The sequence below is a fragment of the Mercenaria mercenaria genome, chromosome 6, assembly GCF_021730395.1.
Source record: "Mercenaria mercenaria strain notata chromosome 6, MADL_Memer_1, whole genome shotgun sequence".
Lineage (NCBI taxonomy): Eukaryota > Metazoa > Mollusca > Bivalvia > Venerida > Veneridae > Mercenaria > Mercenaria mercenaria.
This window is the reverse complement of record NC_069366.1, coordinates 13,974,503-13,998,288: the sequence shown is the minus strand read 5'-3', so window position 1 is coordinate 13,998,288 and position 23,786 is coordinate 13,974,503. Positions and strand designations below refer to the sequence as shown.

The 23,786-nt window shown below is 35.5% G+C and overlaps 1 protein-coding gene across 2 annotated transcripts in view; it reads left to right on the top strand.

Moving 5' to 3' along the window:
- LOC123549610 (probable D-lactate dehydrogenase, mitochondrial) overlaps positions 1-15,868 on the top strand; it is a 66,979-nt gene extending 51,111 nt beyond the window's left edge. Inside the window, exons 11-12 of one of the 2 annotated variants that reach the window (XM_045337830.2) lie at positions 5,437-5,551; positions 12,221-15,868. In XM_045337830.2, the coding sequence (XP_045193765.2) occupies positions 5,437-5,551; positions 12,221-12,389 (284 nt within the window). In that variant the 3' untranslated portion in view covers positions 12,390-15,868. The remainder of the gene's footprint in view (positions 1-5,436; positions 5,552-12,220) is intronic. The other variant, XM_045337831.2, reaches the window with a different exon arrangement.
- The last annotated feature ends 7,918 nt before the right edge of the window (positions 15,869-23,786 follow it).

Below are 23,786 nucleotides of genomic sequence, written 5' to 3'. Positions count from 1 at the left end.
TTATGTACAGAAGTCCCTGTTTTGCTAGTGCTTGTAATGAAACTGTCTCAAATATAAATTTCACTTGATTAAACAAAGGGAAACTGCTAAAGTGTGGGGTGAAAGATTCTTAATCAGGTGACGTTCCAAAATGTATCGTGTTATACTTGTAATATTTCCTTTTTATTGTGTGATCAAAATAACGAATTACTTTGGATAAAATATACCATCAGTTACACTGATTTAGAATATAATTACCTGTATCTTCTGGTTTCAAATGCATTTTGAATAAAACATTACCTCATGAACGAAGTCGTCGTTTCTTCATGAAGAACTTTAAAAAGTTGAGAATTTACATCAGGAGCAAATAATTCTGTATGCCGCATAAGTTTATCTCATGAAAAGAGGAAATAATGAACTCAGGTCGTAGTTTACATCATGAAAAAAGCTCAAATTGTACTCAATAAGTTAAAAAAATACCTTGTGAGCAAAGCTCAAAATTTGTCTAATTAAGTTTGAAGAACACAGTGTAAAATAAAATTCATTTGAAAATCTCACATCAGTACCAAGTGGTTCCATTTATTTAGGTAAATTTCAAATACAATTGATGTGGGTTATTTTCTTAATCTTTGATGCCCTTAAAACAGCTCAAGATACTCTGGTTTAAGTGCCTGCCACTGCGAAAAATATGTGCATATACGGGAGTATACGGTCCCGTATATGTCTGATATACGATATGATATACGAATATCATATAAAAGGTATCTTTCCTGAAAGTATGATCAAAACCTACGCCTTAAACATACTTTTTGATCTTGACAATCCCTAACTTCGAATACTGACATAAACTGTTGAAACGTATTTATGCTAAGTATGAATGAACGGATCCATGTGAGAAAAACATGAATGTCCAATTAAAGAATACGGGATTCACGTATATGGAATGTTCCATATACGGGAAAAATGTTTCCGTATACGCCCGTATATTAGGAGTATACGGAATGCGTACACTCCCGTATACGGAACCATTTTCCGCAGTGTGCATTAAAGGATTTTTTTTTTCCAATTTGACCGAGAAAAGATATTTTAGACTCTAACTGTATGTTTGGGTAAACTTGCTTTAATGTTCTAGAATTAAGATAATAATATTCTTGGAAGAAAGTTCACACAGATGTTGGGTGCAATTGAACAAGATAAAATCATCAATTCCAATATCACTTACATGAATTTGGACAATATATGAGACTTGATCCAAAAGTAATGTCACTGAATCCATAAAAATGTGTATTATAATGAAAAGAATAAAAGCAAAAATTTATTCCCAGGTACCATATGCAAAATTGAAAAAAAAAGTATCATAAAAATTTTACTTAAATATAGACATGTATGGAAAGCATGGTAACGATCTCTGCACATCACTGATGTTACTGGTGTCAGAAATTGATATTTTTGTCACTAAGCAATAACAAGTCTTTGTACTGCACAAACGAACATTAATCTGCAAGGATACCACTACAGTTTTCAAAGTTGATTTCAGAAAGACTTCCTATCATTGTAAATTACATATCATTATGTCTTCCCCTCCCACCCACTGGGGGAGACATATTGTTTTTGCCGTGTCCGTCAGTCACACTTCATTTCCAATCAATAACTGGAGAACCATTTGACCTAGAACCTTTAAACTTAATAAGGTGTCAGGGCACCCCTATTGTTTTTGGGGTCACTCCATCTAAGGTCAAGGTTACAGACCATTTCTGATAAATAACTTGAGAACCGCTTGACCCAGAATGTTGAAACTTAATAGGATGATTGGACATGCAGAGTGGATGACCCCTATTGATTTGGGGGGTCACACGATCAAAGGTCAAGGTCACAGTAGACAGAACATGGAAAACCATTTCAAATCCATAACTTGAGAACCACTCGGCTCAGAATGTTGAAACTTCTTGGGATGATTTGACATGCAGGGTAGATGATCACTATTGCAGAGAACCATAGGTGTCTCTTTGACTTCCGCTCCTGTCCCCTATTGACTTCTTGCCAACTACTATGCATTGGATGAGACATGCACTTTCAACAAAAGTATCTTCTAGTTATGATGTCAGTTGGTGATTATCTCTGTTTAGTTTTTTTTTCTGTTTATGAAATAAATGCTGATTTTTGGCATGCAGCGAAAAGTCATCAGGGGTGAAGTTAAAAGTTCTGTGTATTTGAAACAAAACAGCCCTAGGAAATTAAGTTTACCTGTTATATCATAATTGAAGTAGCTTATATCTTGATTTAATTTTTATAATGATATTATGTTGAATACATGTGCAATGGAAAGGGTTACATTACTTGTGGATCAACTCTCGTACCTATTCTTAGATAGAAAATCCATTTCACTGACAATCCTCCAAATACTTCAGCATACTATAATGAGGCAGCTCTTGTTTTAGGAAAGAACTTAGATAATTCACTGGATGAGGCATCCGTGGCCAAGTAGTTAAGGTTGCTGACTTCAAATCACTTGCCCGTTGTCGATGTGAGTTTGAGTCTCACTTGGGGCGTTGAATTCTTTATGTGAGGAAGCTATCCAGCTGGCGCACGGAAGTTCGGTGGTTCTACCTGAGTGCCCACTCGTGATGAAACAATGCACGGAGGGGCACCTGGGGTCTTCTTCCACCATCAAAGCATGAAAGTCGCCATATGACCTAAAATTGTGTCAGTGTGACATTAAACCCAACAACAACAAAAAAGTAATCCACTAGGAACAACCTGTTCGTATTGTTGGAATCACCTGTTGGTGTTGTTTTAGGAAATATTAATATAATCAGTGTCATGAAGTTGACATTTCAAAGCTATATCTATTTTGAGTTTGTAGCACAGCCCCTGCAGAAGTAGGCGGATTAATTTCCTGTTAATATGCTGGAAACTAATTGTAACTTATACATTTGTTAAAGTATATGGAAGATAAGGTTATATAAAAACCAAGTTATCATTGTAATTCTTTTGTTATTGACAATTATTCAAAAATTACAATTAACATTTAAGTCTTCAAGGAAGTGAAAATGACACGAAATAACAATGCTGTTTTGGTTGAAATAAATCCCCATGGTTTTCATTACTATTCAACAATGTACTAATTAGATATTTAGTAATGGATCTGAGGTTTGATAATAAACTGCTTTAAAAAGGAATATGGAACCGAAAATAGAATCAAGAAACATTCTGAGTTATACCAAGAAATGTTAACTGCATAATTCAGAATTAATTTCCTTTTCTTATATTTATTTATATCTCTGTGTCACAGTGACACTTGTATATTAAATGAAAATATCTAAATTTATATATAATTATAATATTTTTAAAAACAATCTTTGCCAGAGCTGTAGTTCATATGGTATAAAAACAACAAGGAAGTTTGCTTTAAAGAAATTACTAAGGTTGATCGTAAGTTCATTAAATTCCAAAGATGTGGATGAATTCAATGTAAAATAATGGTGCGTTTGGTAGACTTCTGATAAAAGTTTTTAATTTGTTAGATATTTTTTCAAAAACTTGTTTAATTGCAAGTGAATTAATTTGAGACAGTTTCTATTAGAGCATTACTTTTTATGCCCTCCTTTGAAGAAATGGGGGCATATTGCCTTGCACATGTGGGTCGTGTCTGTCAGTCTGTCTGTTGGTAGAGCGAACAGTTTTATCTCTATTACTTGACAACCACTTAACCCAGAACATTCAAGCTTGGTATTGGGTTTGTGAAGAGGATGACTTGGGGTTACTACAGTACAACCTCTCCAGAGTGGCCCTCTCTTAAGCAAAAACCTCTTCAGCATCATCAAAATTTCCCTAAGCTGAAATAGACTATCAAATTTACCTCTCCAGAACAACAACCTCTTCATAACAGTCAATATTTGTATCTCCCAAAGGGTGTTGCTTAGCCTGGGAATCCAGTCTGACAATTTGTAAATTTTTTCTACCTGCAAATTGACAGCCTGGGGAAACCTGTTTTCCAACTGCAGCGCCACCTATATTACACCCGAAATATGTGGGTGTCTGATAAAGAACGATAACTTCTGAAAGCAATAATCCATTGCTAAAAATAGAAACAGAATTCTCATGGAAAAGGCAGATCGGTATCATGTACTTCCGAACATTTCCGGGCCATAGACAGATACTAGTTTGTACCTCCCATAGCTTTTTCTAGCAAGTTGTAATAACTTTTAAATATGTCAGTAAACTTAAGTTTGCATCATAGCCATCAAGATGTTATATAAATGCCTACCTAGTGATCTACGAAAATTGACAAAATTCGGCAGCATTGCCTTGTTTTCATTTCAAACAAGCGCATATATGATCACATGTTATTTAGGCTAATTATAGAAAATCGATAATCAGTAGTGACATGGAAACTCCTTCAGATTTCCCCAGGTGTTGATAATATCAGAAACTCGATGAATGCCAATTAACACTAATTAGCGCAAAATAAGTCGGATCTTTAATGCTTAGATATTATGTATTATTTCTTCTGACAAAGCACAAATATTATCAACGGCTTCCCAGGCTAGGTGTTGCTCTACAGAGGTGTATATCAAAGATCATGTTCAAAGGGGCTTGAACCTTGAAAACCGTTTCTGCTCAATAAATTTAGAACCATTTGACCCAAAGCCTTCAAACATGATAGCATGATTCTGCTTATGAAAGAGATTACCCCAATGGTTTTGGGAGTCAGTAGGTCAAAGGTCAAGGTCATTGGTCTTAAAATTGAAAACAGTTTCTGCTCAGTAACTTGAGATCTACTTTCAAACATAATAGCATGATTGGGCTTATGAAGTAGATGAACCTTGTAGTTATTAGGGTCAATAGGTCAAGGTCACATGGACCTAAACTTTGAAAATGGTTTCCACTCAATAATTAGAGAAAAGCTTGACCAAGTATCTTAAAAATTAGTAGCATGATGTGGTTTGTGAAGTTACAAGATAGCCCTTTTGGTTTTTTGGGGGCCAGAAGGTCAAAGGTCAAGGTCACATGCACCAGAACACTGAAAACAGTTTCTGCATGGTAACTTAAGAAACACCAAACATTCAAACTTGTTAGCTTGACTGGTCTTAAAAAGTAGATGACCCCAATTGCTTTGGAGGTCAGGTCAAAATCACAAGGGTCTGAGCCTTGCTCAGTATCTTGAGAACCACTTGTCCGTGAATATTCAAACTTGAATCATGACTAGGCTTATGAAGTAGATGACCCCTATTGTTTTGGTTGTCAGTAGATCAAAGGTCAAGGTCTCAAGGACCTGAAGATTGAAACTATTTCTATATGCGACTTGAGAAGCACTTGAACACACAAAAAACTGGTTTCTCATTAATTACTGGGTATTTATTTTGACTGGCAATGAAGTGGGGCATGTGTGTTCTTCGAACATAACTTGTTACATTCATATATGTAAGTTCCTCTGTGTTGTGTCCATATTTTCAGATGGGTTCATATTAGGGCATGTGGGTGATGGAAATTTCCACACATTGTTTACATTTGACCCAAATAAACCCAGAGAACTGGAATTTGTCAAACAAACAGCTGAGAAAATTGCACTGTGAGTGTTTTATTAGTCAAAAACTTGTAGCTTAAGAATTTTGCAATTGCTCAGCATTAAAGTACAGGGTGTCCGAAAAAAAAGGTAATACTTCCCTACTTTCAGAATTTTGATTTAATGTTAGAGAATTTGCATCAAAATACACATACATATAAAACAAAGATGTAAAGAGTAAATATGTCAAACAATATCATTTTTAGCTCACCTGAACCAAAGGTTCAGGGTGAGCTTATTAGTATAGGGTGGATGGTCCGGCGTCCATATTTTTACTTAAACATCTTCTCCTCTGAAACTACTGGTCAGAATAACACCAGATTTTGGTCTGTAGCATCCTGGTGAGGTCCTCTATCATGTTTGTTCAAATGGGGGCATTTGGCCCCTTTTAGGGGTCGCTAGAGCTAAATATAGAAATACGTTTAAACAACTTCTTATCATGAACCACTTAACTGATCTCCATCAAACTTGGTCTGTAGCATCATTATGTGGTCTTCTCCAAATTTTGTTCAAATGGGGGCATTTAGTCCCTTTTAGGGGCTGCTAGAACTAAAAATAGAAGTACCTTTAAACGACATATTCTCATGAACCGTTTGATGGATTTTCATCAAACTTGGTCTGTAAGCCTCATTATAAGGTTCTTTCTCAAATTTGTTCAAATGTGGGCACTTGGCCCCTTTTAGGGGCTGCGAGAGCTAAAAATGGAAATACCTTTTAAACAACTTCTTATCATGAACTGCTTGATGAACCTTCATCAAACTTTAAGGGACCACTAGAGCTAAAACTAGAAATACCTTTAAACAACTTTTTACCATGCACCTCTTGATGGATCTTCATTAAACTTGGTATGTAGGATAAATATATGGTCCTCTCCCAAGTTTGTTTAAATGGGGGCACTTGGCCCCTTTTAGGAGCCGCTAGAGCTAAATATAGAAATACTTTTAAAAGTATTTTTTCATTTAAAATTTAAAAAAACTTTTTTTGATTCTTTTACAAATTTGTCACAAGCAAGATCTAATTAGGTCAAAGTTGACCTCAGGTGAGCGACTTAGGCTCACTTGGGCCTCTTGTTACATTTTTAGCTCGACTATTCGAAGAATAGTCTAGCTATTCTACTCACCCTGGCGTCGGCGTCGGCGTCGGCGTCGGCGTCACACCTTGGTTAAGTTTTTGCATGCAAGTACATACAGCTATCATTTAAAGGCATATAGCTTTGAAACTTATTTATTCTTTTTCTAGGACAATTACCAACCTCACTGGGTCAAGTTCCATAACTCTAACATGTATTTTGAGCAAATTATGCCCCCTTTTGGACTTAGAAAATTTTGGTTAAAGTTTTACATGCAAGTTACTATCTCCAAAACTAATGCAGATATTGAATTGAAACTTCACATGTGTCTTTGGGGTTATAAAACTATTTGATAGCACCAAGTCCCATAACTCTGACCTTCATTTTGGCCAAATTATGCCCCCTTTTGGACTTAGAAAATTCTGGTTAAAGTTTTGCGTGCAAGTACATACAGCTATTACTAAAAGGCATATAGATTTGAAACTTATTTTTTCTTTTTCTAGATCAGTTACCTACCTCACTGGGTCAAGTCCCATAACTCTGACATGTATTTTGAGCAAATTATGCCCCCTTTTGGACTTAGAAAATCCTGGTTAAAGTTTTACATGCAAGTTACTATCTCCAAAACTAATGCAGATATTGAATTGAAACTTTACATGTGTCTTCGGGGTTATAAAACTAGTTGATAGCACCAAGTCCCATAACTCTGACCTTCATTTTGGCCAAATTATGCCCCCTTTTGGACTTAGAAAATTCTGGTTAAAGTTTTGCGTGCAAGTACATACAGCTATTACTAAAAGGCATATAGATTTGAAACTTATTTTTTCTTTTTCTAGATCAATTACCTACCTCACTGGGACAAGTCCCATAACTCTGACATGTATTTTGGGCAAATTATGCCCCCTTTTGGACTTATAAAATCCTGGTTAAAGTTTTACATGCAAGTTACTATCTCCAAAACTAATATAGATATTAAATTGAAACTTCACATGTGTCTTCGGGGTTATAAAACTAGTTGATAGAATCAAGTCCCATAACTCTGACATGTATTTTGGGCAAATTATGCCCCCTTTTGGACTTAGAAAATTCTGGTTAAAGTTTTGCGTGCAAGTACATACAGCTATTACCAAAAGGCATATAGCTTTGAATCTTATTTATTCCTTTTCTAGGTCAATTACCAGCCTCACTAGGTCAAGTTCCATAACTCTTAACATGTATTTTGAACAAATTATGCCCCCTTTTGGACTTAGAAAATTCTGGTTAAAGTTTACATGCAAGTTACTATCTCCAAAACTAATGCAGATATTGAATTTAAACCTAACATGTTTCTTCGGGGTTATAAAACTAGTTGATAGCATCAAGTCCCATAACTTTGATATGTATTTTGGTCAAATTATGTCCCCTTTCGAACTTAAACTCTTTTGATATTTAACATTTTGGGTAATAATTTCCTGCTTCTGTGACAATATTTCGAATAGTCGAGCTTGGCTGTCTTACGGACAGCTCTTGTTTTAGTACGAAGTACCGTTTGTGTCAAATGCGTTATTTCAGTAATTAATGACATTCTCAAGATGACGGCCCTTCATCAGTTTTCCCTGTTTAACTCACACTATGAAATTGTTAATAACATTTCCACACATTTTCTTCACTTCCCGTTTGATGTTTTTCAACAGTATATCTGTGTCCACTGGCTTTGGTCTGTAAACAGCCGACTTCAGGTAGCCCCATAGAAAGTAATTGCACGGGTTCAAATCAGGACTGTGTGCGTGCTAAGATTGTCCACAATCCTTCACTTAAGGGTATCGTCTGGAAATCACCTTATCGCCAAAGGTTTCATGAAGATAATCTAATACAATATTAGATGTATGTGCGGTTGCATCATCCTGCATGAACCAGAAATTTTGCTTATTTTCTGTTCACTTTCGAAGCGCTGGAACAAACTTGTTCTTCACAAGTGACAGGTACAATTGTGAATACACAATGTCCTTAAACACATATGGACAGATCACTGTCTGCAATGACATAGCACACCAAACCGTTAATTTCTCATTATGCAATGGTCTCTCTGTTAAACAATGAGGCTGTTCATTTTCCCAGAATCTCATGTTATGTTTGCCACTTGACCCAGAATGTTGAAACTTTATAGGATGATTGGACATGCAGAGTAGATGACCACTACTGATTTTGGGGTCACTCTGTTAAAGGTCAAGGTCACTGGAGCCTGATCATGGAAAACCATTTCTGATCAATAACTTGAGAACCACTTGACACATAATGTTGAAACTTCATAGGATGATTGGACATGCAGAGTAGATGACCCCTATTTTTGGGTCTCTCTGTTAAAGGTCATTGTGACAGCGGACAGAACATTGAAATTCATATCCGGTCAGTAACTTGAGAACCATTTGACCTAAAACCTTCGAACTTCATAGGGTGATAGGACTTACAGAGTAAATGACAACTATTGATTTTGGGGTCTCTCCATCAAAGGTCAAGGTCACATGGGCCATCTGTCTGTCACACTTTTCTATCAATAACTGGAGAACCACTTCAAACTTCATAGGCTGATAGAGCTTATAGAGAAGATGACCCCTATTATGTTTATGTTTACTTGATCAAAGGTCAAGGTCACAGGGGCCTGAACATGGAAAACTGTTTCTGATCAATAACTTCAGAACCACTTGACCCAAAATGTTAAAACTTCATAGAATGATTAAACACGTAGTCTAAGAGTAGATGACCTGTATTGCTTTTTGGGTCACTTGATCAAAAGTCAAGGTCACAGGGACCAGAACATGGAAAACAGTTTCCAGTTAATAACTTGAGAACCATTTGACCCAGAACCTTCAAATTTCATAGGATGATAGGACTTGGAAAGTAGAAGACCCTTATTTTTTGAGGGGTCAATTTACCTAAGGTCAAGGTCACAGGGGCCTGAACACAGAAAATTCTTTCCAATCAATAACTTGAGAACCACTTGACCCAGAATGTTGATACTTACTAGGATGATTGAACATGCAGGGTAGATGACCCCTACTGATTTTAGGGTCACTGGATCAAAAGTTTAGGTCACAGGGGCCTGAACATGGAAAACTGTTTCCAATTCATAACTTGAGAACCACTGGGCCAAGAATGTTGAAACTTAGTGGGATGATTGGACATGCCAAGTAAATGATCACTATTGCAGCCTACCATCAGTGTCTCTTTGACTTTCCCTCCTGTCCCCTGTTGACTTCTTGCCTATATGACTATGCATTGGGGGAGACATGCACTTTTCTACAAAAGCATCTTCGAGTTCAGTTTTACATTTAAATGTTACTTGTAGTCACAATTTTAGCTACATATTTTTAGGCTATCAGATTTACAAAGTGATAAGAAATATCATTTTAACAAATGAAGTTTTCTCTCTGCCCTAAAAAGATACAAGATAAAATCATTGAATTGTTATATGGGAGTTAATGTGAGTGTTGTAACCATGTAAACAGACCTGCACATGTGATCATTTAAACTTCCTCCTCTTTTATTAATAAAGATAATGTTTTACAAAAAAAGAAACAATTTATTTAATAGTAAAGTTAATATTATGAATTGTAAATGTCACGTTTCTTCTGTATATTACAAACATTGTTACAGAAAATCATGATATGCCACGCTCAGATATTATAGATATTGACATTATAGATATTGACATTTCATTAAATAATGAGTTTTTGTACATGAAAAATTTCTTGTTTGTGTCTTCCAGCTAAAAATGTTCAGAAAATTAATTACTTGGATAATACTAAAAGAGCTGCTCAGTAATTCTTGTTGATATAAAATCATCAAGTACATTGTAACATCTGTTTGTAATGATATTTATTTTTATTCCAACTTGCTTTTATATTACTGATTATAGTAACATTTTTATCGCCCACCTAGGTGGAGGTATATTGTTTTGACATTGTCTGTCCGGCTGTCCGTCTATCTGTGGGTCCATCTGTCAGTCCATCCAAAACTGATAATGCTTATAATTCCGGAAGTATTTTAATTAGAATTACCACACCTCACATAATGATTAATTAGCATATGACATTTGCTCACATAATATATTATCCCCTTTTATCCAGTAAAAGCAGAGTTTTTCCCCTTGATTTGATAAAAAAAATACCAATTATTCTTGACTGTAACTTATTGATGGATCTTCATAAAACTTTGGACAAATATAGGGTATATGGTATATATAGGGCAGAGATACATGCACAATTTCGTCAGGATCTCTTCATTAACTAAAGTTATTGCCCTTTAATTATTTTCAATCCAAGTAATCCTTCGATGGTTTTTCTTGAAATTTAAGACAAATATAAATAACTATATGATGGTGATGCATGAATATGCATCTTTCTTCTGAATCTCTCCAGTAACTGCAGAGTTATTGCCCTCTAATTGTTTTAAAGTTCATAAATACCCAGAAAACAAAGTAATCCATTAATGGATCTTCATGAAATTTATAGATTTTAATTTATAGAGTTTTTCCTCTTGATTTTGTAAAAAAGTAGTAGGAACCAACAAACTGTTGCATGGTCCTTTTGTACACAACTTGTGTATATCTCGAAATAAAATACTGTTCCAAATATATCTTTCAGAATATACTCCCCTCATTCACAAAACGGGGCCTCTGTGGCCGCTGACTTCAAATCACTTGCCCCTAATCAATGTAGGTTCGAGCCTCACTCGGGGTGTTGAATTCTTTGTTAGGAAGCCATCCAACTGGCTTACAGAAGGTTGGTGGTTCTACCCAGGTGCCCGCTCGTGATGAAATAATGCACAGAGGGGCATCTGGGGTGTTCCTCCACCATCAAAGCTGGAAAGTCACCATATGACATATAATTGTGTCGGTGCGATGTTAAACCCAACAAAATAGAATAAATAGATATCATTCACAAAACAATATAATTGGTGAGTGTAATAAATTTACAGAATTTGCTTGTTATATTTTCAACTTGATCTTTAAAAGAAGTTTAAAATACATGTTTACCTGCACTATTTCCAAAAATGTTGCTTAACGCTCTAAATCTAAGTTTGTGAAATTGCTCTTATCTATTTGTCTGTCCATCCATCAAATTTGTGTTATGCATATTTCAAAAAGTATCTGACCCTTAATTCATCAGACATCATAGGATTGTTAGTAATTCAGCATGTGAAGATCACAGTTTCTTCCCAGTCTATGAAACTGTTTTAGAATGTCTGTCTTTCTGAAAGCTAATTCAGGTTTGGAGAAGTACTGTAAACGCACATACATGTATTTTCACGGGGTCAAAATTTCGCGAATATGAAATTTTTGTGTTTGTTTGCGAGATTTATTCAAGCAGGATACCATTGTTACAATTTGTAACAGTGGTATCCTGCTTGAATTTGAATTATACTAAATGGTGAATATTTTTGCGAGGATTAATTTTTGCAAGAGGTAGGGCCTCATGAATATAGGGAAAATTAAACCCTCACGAAAATTCTTTCATTTACAGTAGGTCGTGTGAATAATACAGAGCCCATATGGCCATCTTGTTTAATCAAATATATTGTTACAATTGTATTTGATAAATGAGTCTGTTTCTCCGTTTTTTTCCCAGAATTGCCCTGGATTTGAATGGTACCTGCACAGGGGAACATGGGATAGGGATTGGAAAAAGGGAACTACTGATCAGAGAGATAGGAGAAGAAGGGCTTCAGGTCATGAAACAAATCAAGGCAAGCTTAGACCCAAACGGAATCATGAATCCGGGAAAAGTGTTCTTCTAGATGGAGGTCGAATAAGGAGAGGACAGCTATTAGGCTAGGCAAACTAGTTGCAATTATAAATCTCTGTTGAGCTAGAGTCTTGCCAACTCAAAGTATAGCTGACTTTTATCTTCAACTACAACAAATGTACATATCTGCGGAATGAATCAGAATTCATAATTTATGTATTTGAGTACCCAGAATTTTACATTTTTACAACATATTTAAAGTTAAAAACACAATCATGTAAAACAAGCAACATTTTCTAGTGTTTTGAATACAGATTTGAAATACACCAACTTGCGTATGCAGATGATTTCCAGAAATAGCTGCGCAGGGTAGCATATTACATTAAGTAATTTTGTTAAAGATAATTACTTTATGCAGATGTTGTATTTGATAAAGTTATACTGTTTTTGCTCTGAGATTTGATATTTCATTAAGTAATGTCTAGGTGCTAATTATATCATACTGATTTGGTTGAAGTCTCATTGCATAGCAGTTCAACCTTTACCTTGCTAAATTTCTAAAATGGACTGGTCCATCATTCAATTTTGGCAGCTTCACTTACTATTCAAAGGGGTGTTCACTGAAAATTAATTGACTGAATAGCGAACAGTGCAGACCATGATCAGCCTGCATGGATGTGCAGGCTGATCTTGGTCTGCACTGGTCGCAAAGGCAAAATCACTTGCCGCCAGCAGACAAAAGGTTAATAGTCTTGTTATTAGGAAAGTTTCTCAAAGTAGTGCTATTTTATATACTATTTATTCAGGAAGCAAAATGTTCTAGCTTTAGGTATTACATTATTCAGAGAATCTTGTATTAAACCCCATCTACATGAATCCAATGTTTTTGAACATTTGCCTAAGATAAGCCAGAGTTATGACTAGTTCAATACAATTTAATTACCAGTTTCAATTTCCTTCATTTGGAAACAGTCACTAATTAAACAAAACACAAAAAATATGTTTGGAAATTTCATCATCAAATTCCTTTATTTTTAATTTTGGGTCACCTCTTTCCATAATGATATATTTGAAAAATGGATTTTATGAAATATTTACATAATTTGCAGTTAAAAGTGATATATGGGAAAAAAAGCATGATTCCTTATTGGCAGAAAGTCTCTATTTCTGCAATATTAAACCACAGCTCCATATAATTATATTAACCAGAGTTTCAATTTTTTACTTTAGCTATATTTTCAAATATATTTATATATAATTATATTCCTATCAATGCTCTAAACTACACAATCGGGGGGAAAATAGGACTGGTTCTATCTCCGTCTAAGAGAGTATTCCATTAGATGTGACACAAGTAATGATAAAAAAAAAAAATCCAATGTTGCTGTTAACACTAAATCCATGAACATGTCATACCACTAGCATATCTTAACTACATACTCAAGGACATTGGACTGATGTAGACGATTGTTTTATAGTCTATTTTAATATTTTTTGCCTGTGCCTTTGAATCTTAGTAAAAAATGTTTCAGGGATGACATTTAGCTGATAAATAGAATCTTCATTTCATTACAGTATGAATAAATATTTATTAATTTTTGGTACAGAAGTAAAAAACAATGCACCGTTAATGTATTTGCTAAGCTTGAGCTGTGTTGATTTTAGTTCGTGGACCCGTAATGACACTCGGCAAATTACGTATGACTAGGTTCTCATGTTACATTCTACGGACATTCTATGGACGTAAATGTAGCTGAATGTGCACCTGATTTTCTGTAAAAAAAACAAAAAAAAAACACGGAAAATGCGGAAATTGGATACGGAGAAAACGTAATTCGCTGATTTTCATCATAGGTCCACTACCTTAAATGAGCCGTGCCATGAGAAAACCAACATAGTGGGTTTGCGACCAGCATGGATCCATACCAGCCTGCGCATCTGCGCAGTCTGGTCAGGATCCATGCTGTTTGCTTTCAAAGCCTATTGCAATTAGAGAAACCGTTAGCGAACAGCATGGATCCTGACCAGACTGCGCGGATGCGCAGGCTGGTCTGGATCCATGCTGGTCGCAAAGCCACTATGTTGGTTTTCTCATGGCGCGGCTCAAATATTGTTTTGTAATGAATTATTTACTGTGTTTGATTATTTCTAACAAAAAGATATTAATGACTGACATTTAAAGTTGGAATATGATACCTCATCTAAATAGTTTATACCTGGTTTCCTCTTATAGACTGTGTTATGAAATATACTTGTCTCTGTCACCGCAGATAAAAGAGGTGTCATATAAAATATGAAACTAGATCTTATATATTGTATAGTGAGATACACCTACAAAAAACTGAGTTATGCGGTGATATATGGGGGCGAAGAAATGATTTATAGTGGTAATATTTCTTTATCATGCGTCAGTAAAATTAATGTCTTTTTAAATTATTAATTTTTCTGTGAGATATTGAGGGAACATTTTTATTTTATTTGACTTAAGCTTTTGCAGATTTTGAGTACATTTACTGAAGAACATTAGTGATATGTAACACACTGATTTTTTAGTATTCACTAAGTACAACAGTATTATAAAAAATTTTAAGCATGTCATGAGAAAACTGCCCTTTATAGATTTACATCAATGTCTTACAATTGAATAAAATACATTTAGATAGATCAGAATGCAAGAATGTTTTCCTCAGTGATGTAAAAGTTGGAAACTAACAGGAATTATCATGTCATATGAATTTTATTTGAAATATTTGAATTTCTTTTTACATAAAATGACGATGTAGATTGGCCATTAGTCTCTCAACAATTACATTTTGATGGAATAATGTAATCAGAAGTCAAGTTTTTATATCCGCCCCCACTCACACTTTGTTTGTATGGTCTATATAGGAAACGGCTTAGTCTGTCCTGTCCCATCCTTAAGTGTTTTCCTTTAGATATCTCTGGAATGAGTACAGGTACTATTTTGAAACTTAAAACATGTTTTAAGGACTGTAACACAAGTTGTTATACCAGGTCCTGTTACTCTTGACTATTGTTTTGATGAAATTATTTCCTGTCTTTCAGTTGTAAGATAACCCAAAATATGTGAAACCAATACAGACATTATTTTTAAACTTGAAATATATAATTGAACTGCACTATGAGAAAACCAACATAATTCATTTGCGACCATCATGGATCCAGACCAGCCTGTCATCCGTGCAGTCTGGTCAGGATCCATGTTGTTCGCTTTCAAAGCCTATTGCAATTAGAGAAACAGTTAGCGAACAGCATGGATCCTGACCAGACCGTGTGGATGTGCAGGCTGGTCTGGATCCATGCTGGTCGCAAATGCACTATGTTGGTTTTCTCATGGTGCGGCTCATATTTAAAAGGGGAAGAAAGAAAACAGCTAGTATAGCTCAGTTCCAGATCCAGTTACTCGGACTGTTTTGATAAAGCTATTTCCCTTTCTACTTAGAAAATATACCAGAATTGACATTCTTTTCAGTATTTCTGAAACCTGTACATGCATTGGACTGTAATTTCCCGCTTAGCTCAGTAGGTAAGAGCGTTGGTCTACAGATAACAGGGTCTTGAGTTCGATCCTCGAGCGGGGCGTATGTTCTCCGTGACTGTTTGATAAACGACATTGTGTCTGAAATCATTAGCCCTCCACCTCTGATTCATGTGGGGAAGTTGGCAGTTACTTGCGGAGAACAGGTTTGTACTGGTACAGAATCCAGGAACACTGGTTAGGTTAACTGCCTGCCGTTACATGACTGAAATACTGTTGAAAAACGGCGTTAAACCCAAAACAAACAAAATTCTTTTCGGGTTATAGTGCAAGTTTTCACATAAAAGTTTCACAACTTTTTTTCATTTTGAAAAAAAAAAAAAAAAAAAAAAGATCCCCTTTCAGACTTTTTCGTTTTATTCAAATGTCTGTGAACACCAAAGAATTTTTAACTTAAAGTCCACTGATGGGATTTCAGTATATCTTGGTACAATGATGACATTGAAATAAACTGGAAGGCACAAGAATTGCAGTTCTTTTAATAACAATAAAATTATCTCCAAGATTGAAAATAGATGTTGTCAGACAGTATACAGTGAATGTCATTTATTACCATTATAACCCTTTTTAAACAAGGCTTTTATTGGGGATATGAATCACTTTCAGTGATATCACCACTTTTGTTAATTGCCAGTTAATTAGAAAATTAAAATGCTTTTGTGTGGCTCTGTGCTTCTGAGAAATCTACCCTTACCTTTTATCTTTTGTGTTCATGTAGATATGATAATTGTATGTGCCAAATGATTGTAATGATTTTCTGCTGATTTCTAACTTATACTGAATTTAATCTGTTATTAATTTTATGTAAATTTGTATTTGTTATATGTCCCTTGTATGTATTTATGAATTATTGAAGCTGTCTACGGTTTTTGTATTGATTTATACAATATTTTCCATTTTGTAAATGAAATGTGGATAGAAGTATATTAAGCTGAGTCAGTTAAGACTAGTGGTATAATGAAAATGTGTTCTCAAAATTGAGCCATGCCATGAGAAAATCAACATAGTGGGTTTGTGACCAGCATGGATCCTGACCAGACTGCGCGGATACGCAGGCTGGTCTGGATCCATGCTGGTCGCACACCCACTATGTTGGTTTTCTCATGGCACGGCTCAAATATTTACAAGCTCAAGCCATTGGTAATATTTTTATATTACAACATTGATTCAGGTGTGAGTGATAAATTTAACTTGCTTTCTGATATTAATTAACCCTTTCCCACATGGATACGTTTATCACCGTATCTATCGATTACCGAACAGAAACGTATTGACCCGAGTCTATCGGTTCCCCGATAGAAACGTATTATACCGATTAACGGCCATTTGAACAGAATCGTTTTATCCCGTGTCTCATAATCAATCGCTTTATTTTCGTTCTTTTCCTAAAGAAACAAATTCCGGATGTTTACTAACTCAAAATATGGGATTTCGTCATCATTATTTACGTACAAGATCATGTGGTTACTATTTAAATTTATCGAGTACTTTGCAAAGAAAGACACCGGGGTTTTTTCCTACATGTGCACGACGCTACGTCATGGAAAATTACTGAGAAAACTGCTTGCAACTAGCCGGTTCGCGGGCTTTCCTCGTTCTAAAAATAACAACCATTTAACATCAAAGTATTTTTAAATGTGTTAGGTCATGAAGGTCACGCGTGATACATGCGGATTTCCCCTAAACAACAATTTGTGTATACGATGGCTTGGAATTTATGGCCTTACATAACGGGAAGTGTTAATCAAAACAGAAGGACCGCGGCTTTCAAATATTTTATGACACCCAAAGAGTTAATTGCTGCGGAAGTCACCCGTGATGTACCGACGTTTGATCATCAAAATATTACGTAATATTATCGTAAAATTTTTAATTTTTAGCACAAGAATACTGTAGTCGGTTACGAGTCTCGATCTCAGCGATCTTTTTGCACTTTCAGAAATTTTATGATCCGTTATTTTTGTAGTGTTATTCAGTTTGATGGTCGTCTTTTTTTTATATAATTACTTACCGATTCCGATTCGGAAGATAAGTCTATTAACTATAAATCAAACTTTCAAGCATCAAAATGAAATTGTATATGAATTTCAATGTGAAAGTAATCCAAAACAGAATTTTATGCCTAAAAATATATATTCCCGTACTTTAACACTTTATATCTTCGAAACTCAAAGTTATTTATTTATTTTGTTGGGTTTAACGTCGCACCGACACAATTTTAGGTCATATGGCGACTTTCCAGCTTTAATGGTGGAGGAAGACCCCAGGTGCCCCTCCGTGCACTATTTCATCACGAGCGGGCACCTGGGTAGAACCACCGACCTTCCGTAAGCCAGCTGGATGGCTTCCTCACGTGAAGAATTCTACGCCCCAAATGAGGTTTCGAACCCACATCGATGAGGGGCAAATGGTTTGAAGTCAACGACTCTAACCACTCGGCCACGGAGGCCCCCTCGAAACTCAAAGAGAAACTACAATAAATTTTGTATCATCGGAAAGAGAATTTAAATTGCTATAAACTTTATATTGACAAAAATAATGTCAAACTTACAGAAAATATTAAAATAATGACATTTTTAACATAAGTGTGTGTAATCACAAAATAATGCCAACACCTCTGTTCAGATAAGACAGTCACCTTTATCAGCCATATACCGATTATTGATTATCACTTATCAGTGTTATGTAAAAGAGGTTACTTTGGCTTCTGTTCTGTGTGGTAAAGGGTTAAGTGTTGATCTAGTTCTCAAAAAAGTTGCCATGCCAGTAGACAGGTCGTAACTAATTCTGTGAAGTCTCACCATATCTACAGAACTGTTCATCTTGCTCTGTTATGAGTGTGATTAATTATGTCAGCAGTAAAGAGAGTTACTTCCCTTACCCAGAACAGTTACCTGCATTTTGTAATAACGCATATTCTTTTCTCCCTAACAAGATCAAAAATACTAAGTATGACCTTGCCCTTGGATCATGAGTCAGCACTAATTATTCATTTTTAGCTCACCTGAGCAATGCTCAGGTGAGTTTTTCTGATCGCTCGATGTCCAGCGTCCGGCGTCTGTCAACATTTAGCTTGTGTATGCGATAGAGGCTGTATTTTTCAATTAATCTTCATGAGTATTGGTCAGAGTGATAACCTTGATGAAATCTAGGCCGAGTTCGAAAATGGGTCATCTCGGGTAAAAAACTAGGTCACTAGGTCAGATCAAAGAAAAACCTTGTGTATGCGATAGAGGCTGTATTTTTCAATCAATCTTCATGAATATTGGTCAGAATGATAACCTTGATGAAATCTAGGCCGAGTTCGAAAATGGGTCATCTCTGGTCAAAAACTAGGTCACTAGGTCAAATCAAAGAAAAACATTGTGTATGCGATAGAGGCTGTATTTTTCAATTGATATTCATGAATATTAGTCAGAATGATTGCCTTGATGAAATCTAGGCCGAATTCGAAAATGGGTCATCTCGGGTCAAAAACTAGGTCACTAGGTCAAATCAAAGGAAAACCTTGTGTATGCGATAGAGGCTGTATTTTTCAATTATTCTTCATGAATATTGGTCAGAATAATAACTTTGATGAAATCTAGGTTGAATTCAAAAATGGGTCATCTCGGGTCAAAAACTAGGTCACTAGGTCAAATCAAAGAAAAACCTTGTGTATGCGATAGAGGCTGTATTTTTCAATTGATCTTCATGAATATTGGTCAGAATGATTGCCTTGATAAAATCTAGGCTGAGTTCGAAAATGGGTCATCTCGGGTCAAAAACTAGGTCACTAGGTCAAATCAAAGAAAAACCTTGTGTATGCGATAGAGGCGGTATTTTTCAATTGATCTTCATGAATTTTGGTCAGAATGATTACCTTGATGAAATCTAGGCCGAGTTCGAAAATGGGTCATCTGGGATATAAAACTAGGTCACTAGGTCAAATCAAGGAAAAACCTTGTGTATGCGATAGAGGCTGTATTTTTCAACTGATCTTCATGAAATTTAGCCAGAATGATTACCTTGATAAAATCTAGGCCGAGTTCGAAAATGTGTCATCTGGGGTCAAAAACTAGGTCACTAGGTCAAATCGAAGAAAAACATTGTGTATGCAATAGAGGATGTAGTTTTCAATTGATCTTCATGAAATTTGGTCAGAGTGATTGCCTTGATGAAATCTAGGTCAAGTTTGAATATGGGTTATCTGAGGTCAAAAGCTAGGTCACTAGGTCAAATTAAAGAAAAATCTTATGTATGCGATAGAGACTGTTTTTTTCAATTGATTTGTTTTGAAATTTGGTCAGGATGATTGCCTTAATGAAATCTAGGTCGAGTTTGAATATGGGTCATCTGAGGTCAAAAACTAGGTCACTTGGTCAAATCAAAGAAAAAACTTGTGTATGTGATAGAGGCTGTATTTTTCGATTGATCTTCATGAATTTTGGTCAGAATGATTGCCTTGATAAAATCTAGGTCGAATTTGAACATGGGTCATCTAGGGTCAAAAACTAGGTCATATCTAAGGAAATGCTTGTTTTATCGCAAGAGACCAATTTTTTGGTCCAGTCTTAATGAAAATTGGTCAGAATATTTGTTTCCATGAAATCACTAGGTCAAACATGTTTTACACTGTTATGGTGTGTTTCTTAGGTGAGCGACCTAAGGCCATCTTGGCCCTCTTGTTTGCACTAAAAGTAGAAAAAAAGCAGAAGTCTTAGCATTACATTTGGTTCGTAAGAACAAGGAAACTTCTGTCTAACTTCTTAACAGGTTACTTCAAAATCTGCACATAAACTGCGTAAAAAATTGCAAAAAATGAAGACAGCATTTTGTTTAATATATGCTTTTATGAAACAATGTATTTATATCAGTCTTTTAGCTTTTCAAATCTATTTTATATTATGTTAGATTATGCAATGATAGAAGGTGTGCATCTTAAAGGTGCTATACTTTCATGATTTTCATGGGAAAAGTATTGTTATGCTACTAAAGCAAGCCTGTTAATTGTATTTTATTGTTGATTATTATGAACTTACAAATGAATATAAATCAGGTCATAAATCAATTGATTTTAGTTTTTAACTTTATGTTCCCACAACTTTAATGGTGATCTTTGTAGTGTTCTATTTGTGTGACAGGTATTCAAAAAGCATGAAGCATTGGACCTAAAATACTTGGCAAGTTCTCCCCCTTGTTTTTTTTTGCATTTAGCTAACTGTTCTGTTCTGTACTATTCTTTTCCCTCCAGCGTAGGAGAACCGTGCAAATGCACGTAGTCAAAAATCCACTACAGGAATGATATATAAATCCAATCCATAGTGAATAAACTCAACACAGTTACACAAAAATTTCAACTGGCTTAAATATGAAAGTGGGTCTTTTTGGGTAATTGTCATGCGAACGTGGCCAGTGACACTCGTCTAGAACAATCTAGACTGAACTTGAGCTGAAATATTAGCATCAGTCATAATCCACTGCAGTCTCACTTTTTGTTCTTGAACTGTTCCTTCATAGGTCAGTTATATTACTAGAAATAATGTCAGAACCTTCAACTAATCCCAACATAAAGTTTTATTGATGATTTTTAATCTTATATTATAAAATACAGGAAAAAAGTCCTCAAAAGAAATCCAAGCCAAACATTGAAAATTAGGTGATATTTAATGGCAGCTTCCTATAGATTTTAATCAAACCAAGTATTGCAAATGTATCTTAAATAAAATCAATAAAACAAAATATTAGTATCATTTCTTTTTCAACATGAATGCATTACATAATAAAGCAGTTCAAGAAGCATTTTATAAATAATTACCATAACAGTTTATGAATTCCGAGCAAATATGAATGATATCAGGTACATGTAACCCCTGCCCCCTCCCCCCACCCCTGCTGTAACAGTGTAAATACATTTTTAGCTCATCTGATTTAAAAAAAAAAAATGAGTTATTGTCATCACTTGATCGGCCTTACCTGGTTAAGTTTTATGTTTAGGTCAGCTTTTCTCCTAAACTAATCAAAGCTATTGCTTTGAAACTTGCAACACTTGTTCACCATCACAAGCTGGCCCTGTACATCAAGAAACATAACTCCATCCTGCTTTTTTCAAGAATTATTGCCCCCTTTTGACTTAGAAAATCAGTTTTCTTGGTTGAGTAATATGTGTAAAAAAACAAAGAAAAATATCAAACAGGGAATGCCACGCACCAAAAACGTAGCCTCCTCAAAACGAAAACCCCCAGCACGCAGACGCGTGCACCACACACACACACACACACACACACACACACAAAGCCAACACATAAGGACAAAACGAACAAACAAAGGAACACAGTGGGGCACCGCCTTGGAACGGTCAGTGGCAAAAACACCACTGGGGAGCTTAAACCGGTTTATGGTGCACCTAACCTCACTCTTACCCCCACCATGTTCCAAAGACATGGGACAGTGTAAATAAAAGTAATCCCCTCCAGGTGAATCTCTTACACACGTAATGGAAACAAAAAGGCATGGCATGTAAAACACAAAAATGCTCGTGTATAAATATATAAAAAACAAACCTTAAGAACCAAAAACGTATGTACTCAATGCCTTTTCAGAAGACAGAGCAACAAGAGAAACACCCTTAAGGGCCCGACGAAACAGGCCAGAAGACAAATATCAAAACAGTTCAGTCCTGGTAGGATTTAAAAACTGCTTATCATAGAGTCCTCCCCCTCTTCCGTCAGACGCAATCAAAGAGGGAAGCGTAGTGTCCAACTGTAAACGGGTTGAACACTAAACATGCGGTATGTCTCAAAACAGTTGGGTCGTAACCTCTTAAAAGTCAGCTTTTCTCATAAACTATCAAAGCTATTGCTTTAAAACATGCAACACTTGTTCACCATCATAAGCTGGCCATTTACAGCAAGAAACATAACTCTGTCCTGCTTTTTGCAAGACTTATGGCCGCTTTTGGACTTGGAAAATATCAGATTTATTGGTTAAGTTTTATGTTTAGGTCAGTTCTTCTCCTTAACTATTCAAGCTATTGCTTTGAAACTTGCAACAGTTGTTCACCATCATAAGCTGACTATGTACATCAAGAAACATAACTCCATCCTGCTTTTTGCAAGAATTATGGCCCTTTTTGGACTTAGAAAATCATGGGTAGGACAATTTTTCTATTATACAAAAAAAAAATTAGATGAGCGTCAGCACTCGCAAGGCGGTGCTCTTGTTGTTTTATGAATTCCCTATCAATATGTTTCTCGATTCTGTCCAAACCATTTTAACTTTAATGCCAACAAGTTAGAATACATAGATTATGTATCAATTTTTTTAGAAATTCTATGTTCTGAATTTTGACACCACTCCGATTTTTAGCTCGACTATTCGAAGAATAGTCTAGCTATTCTACTCACCCTGGTGTCGGCGTCACACCTTGGTTAAGTTTTTGCATGCAAGTACATTCAGCTATCATTTAAAAGGCATATAGCTTTGAAACTTATTTTTTCTTTTTCTAGGTCAATTACCAACCTCACTGGGTCAAATCCCATAACTCTTACATTTATTTTGAGCAAATTATGCCCCCTTTTGGACTTAGAAAATTCTGGTTAAAGTTTTACATGCAAGTTACTATCTCCAAAACTTATACAGATATTGAATTGAAACTTCACATATGTCTTCGGGGTTACAAAACTAGTTGAAAGCAGCAAGTCCGATAACTCTGACCTTCATTTTGGGCAAATTATGCCCCCTTTTGGACTTAGAAAATCCTGGTTAAAGTTTTGCATGCAAGTACATACAGCTAATACTAAAAGGTATATAGATTTGAAATTTATTTTTTCTTTTTCTAGATCAATTACCAACCTCACTGGGTCAAGTCCCATAACTCTGACATGTATTTTGGGCAAATTATGCCCCCTT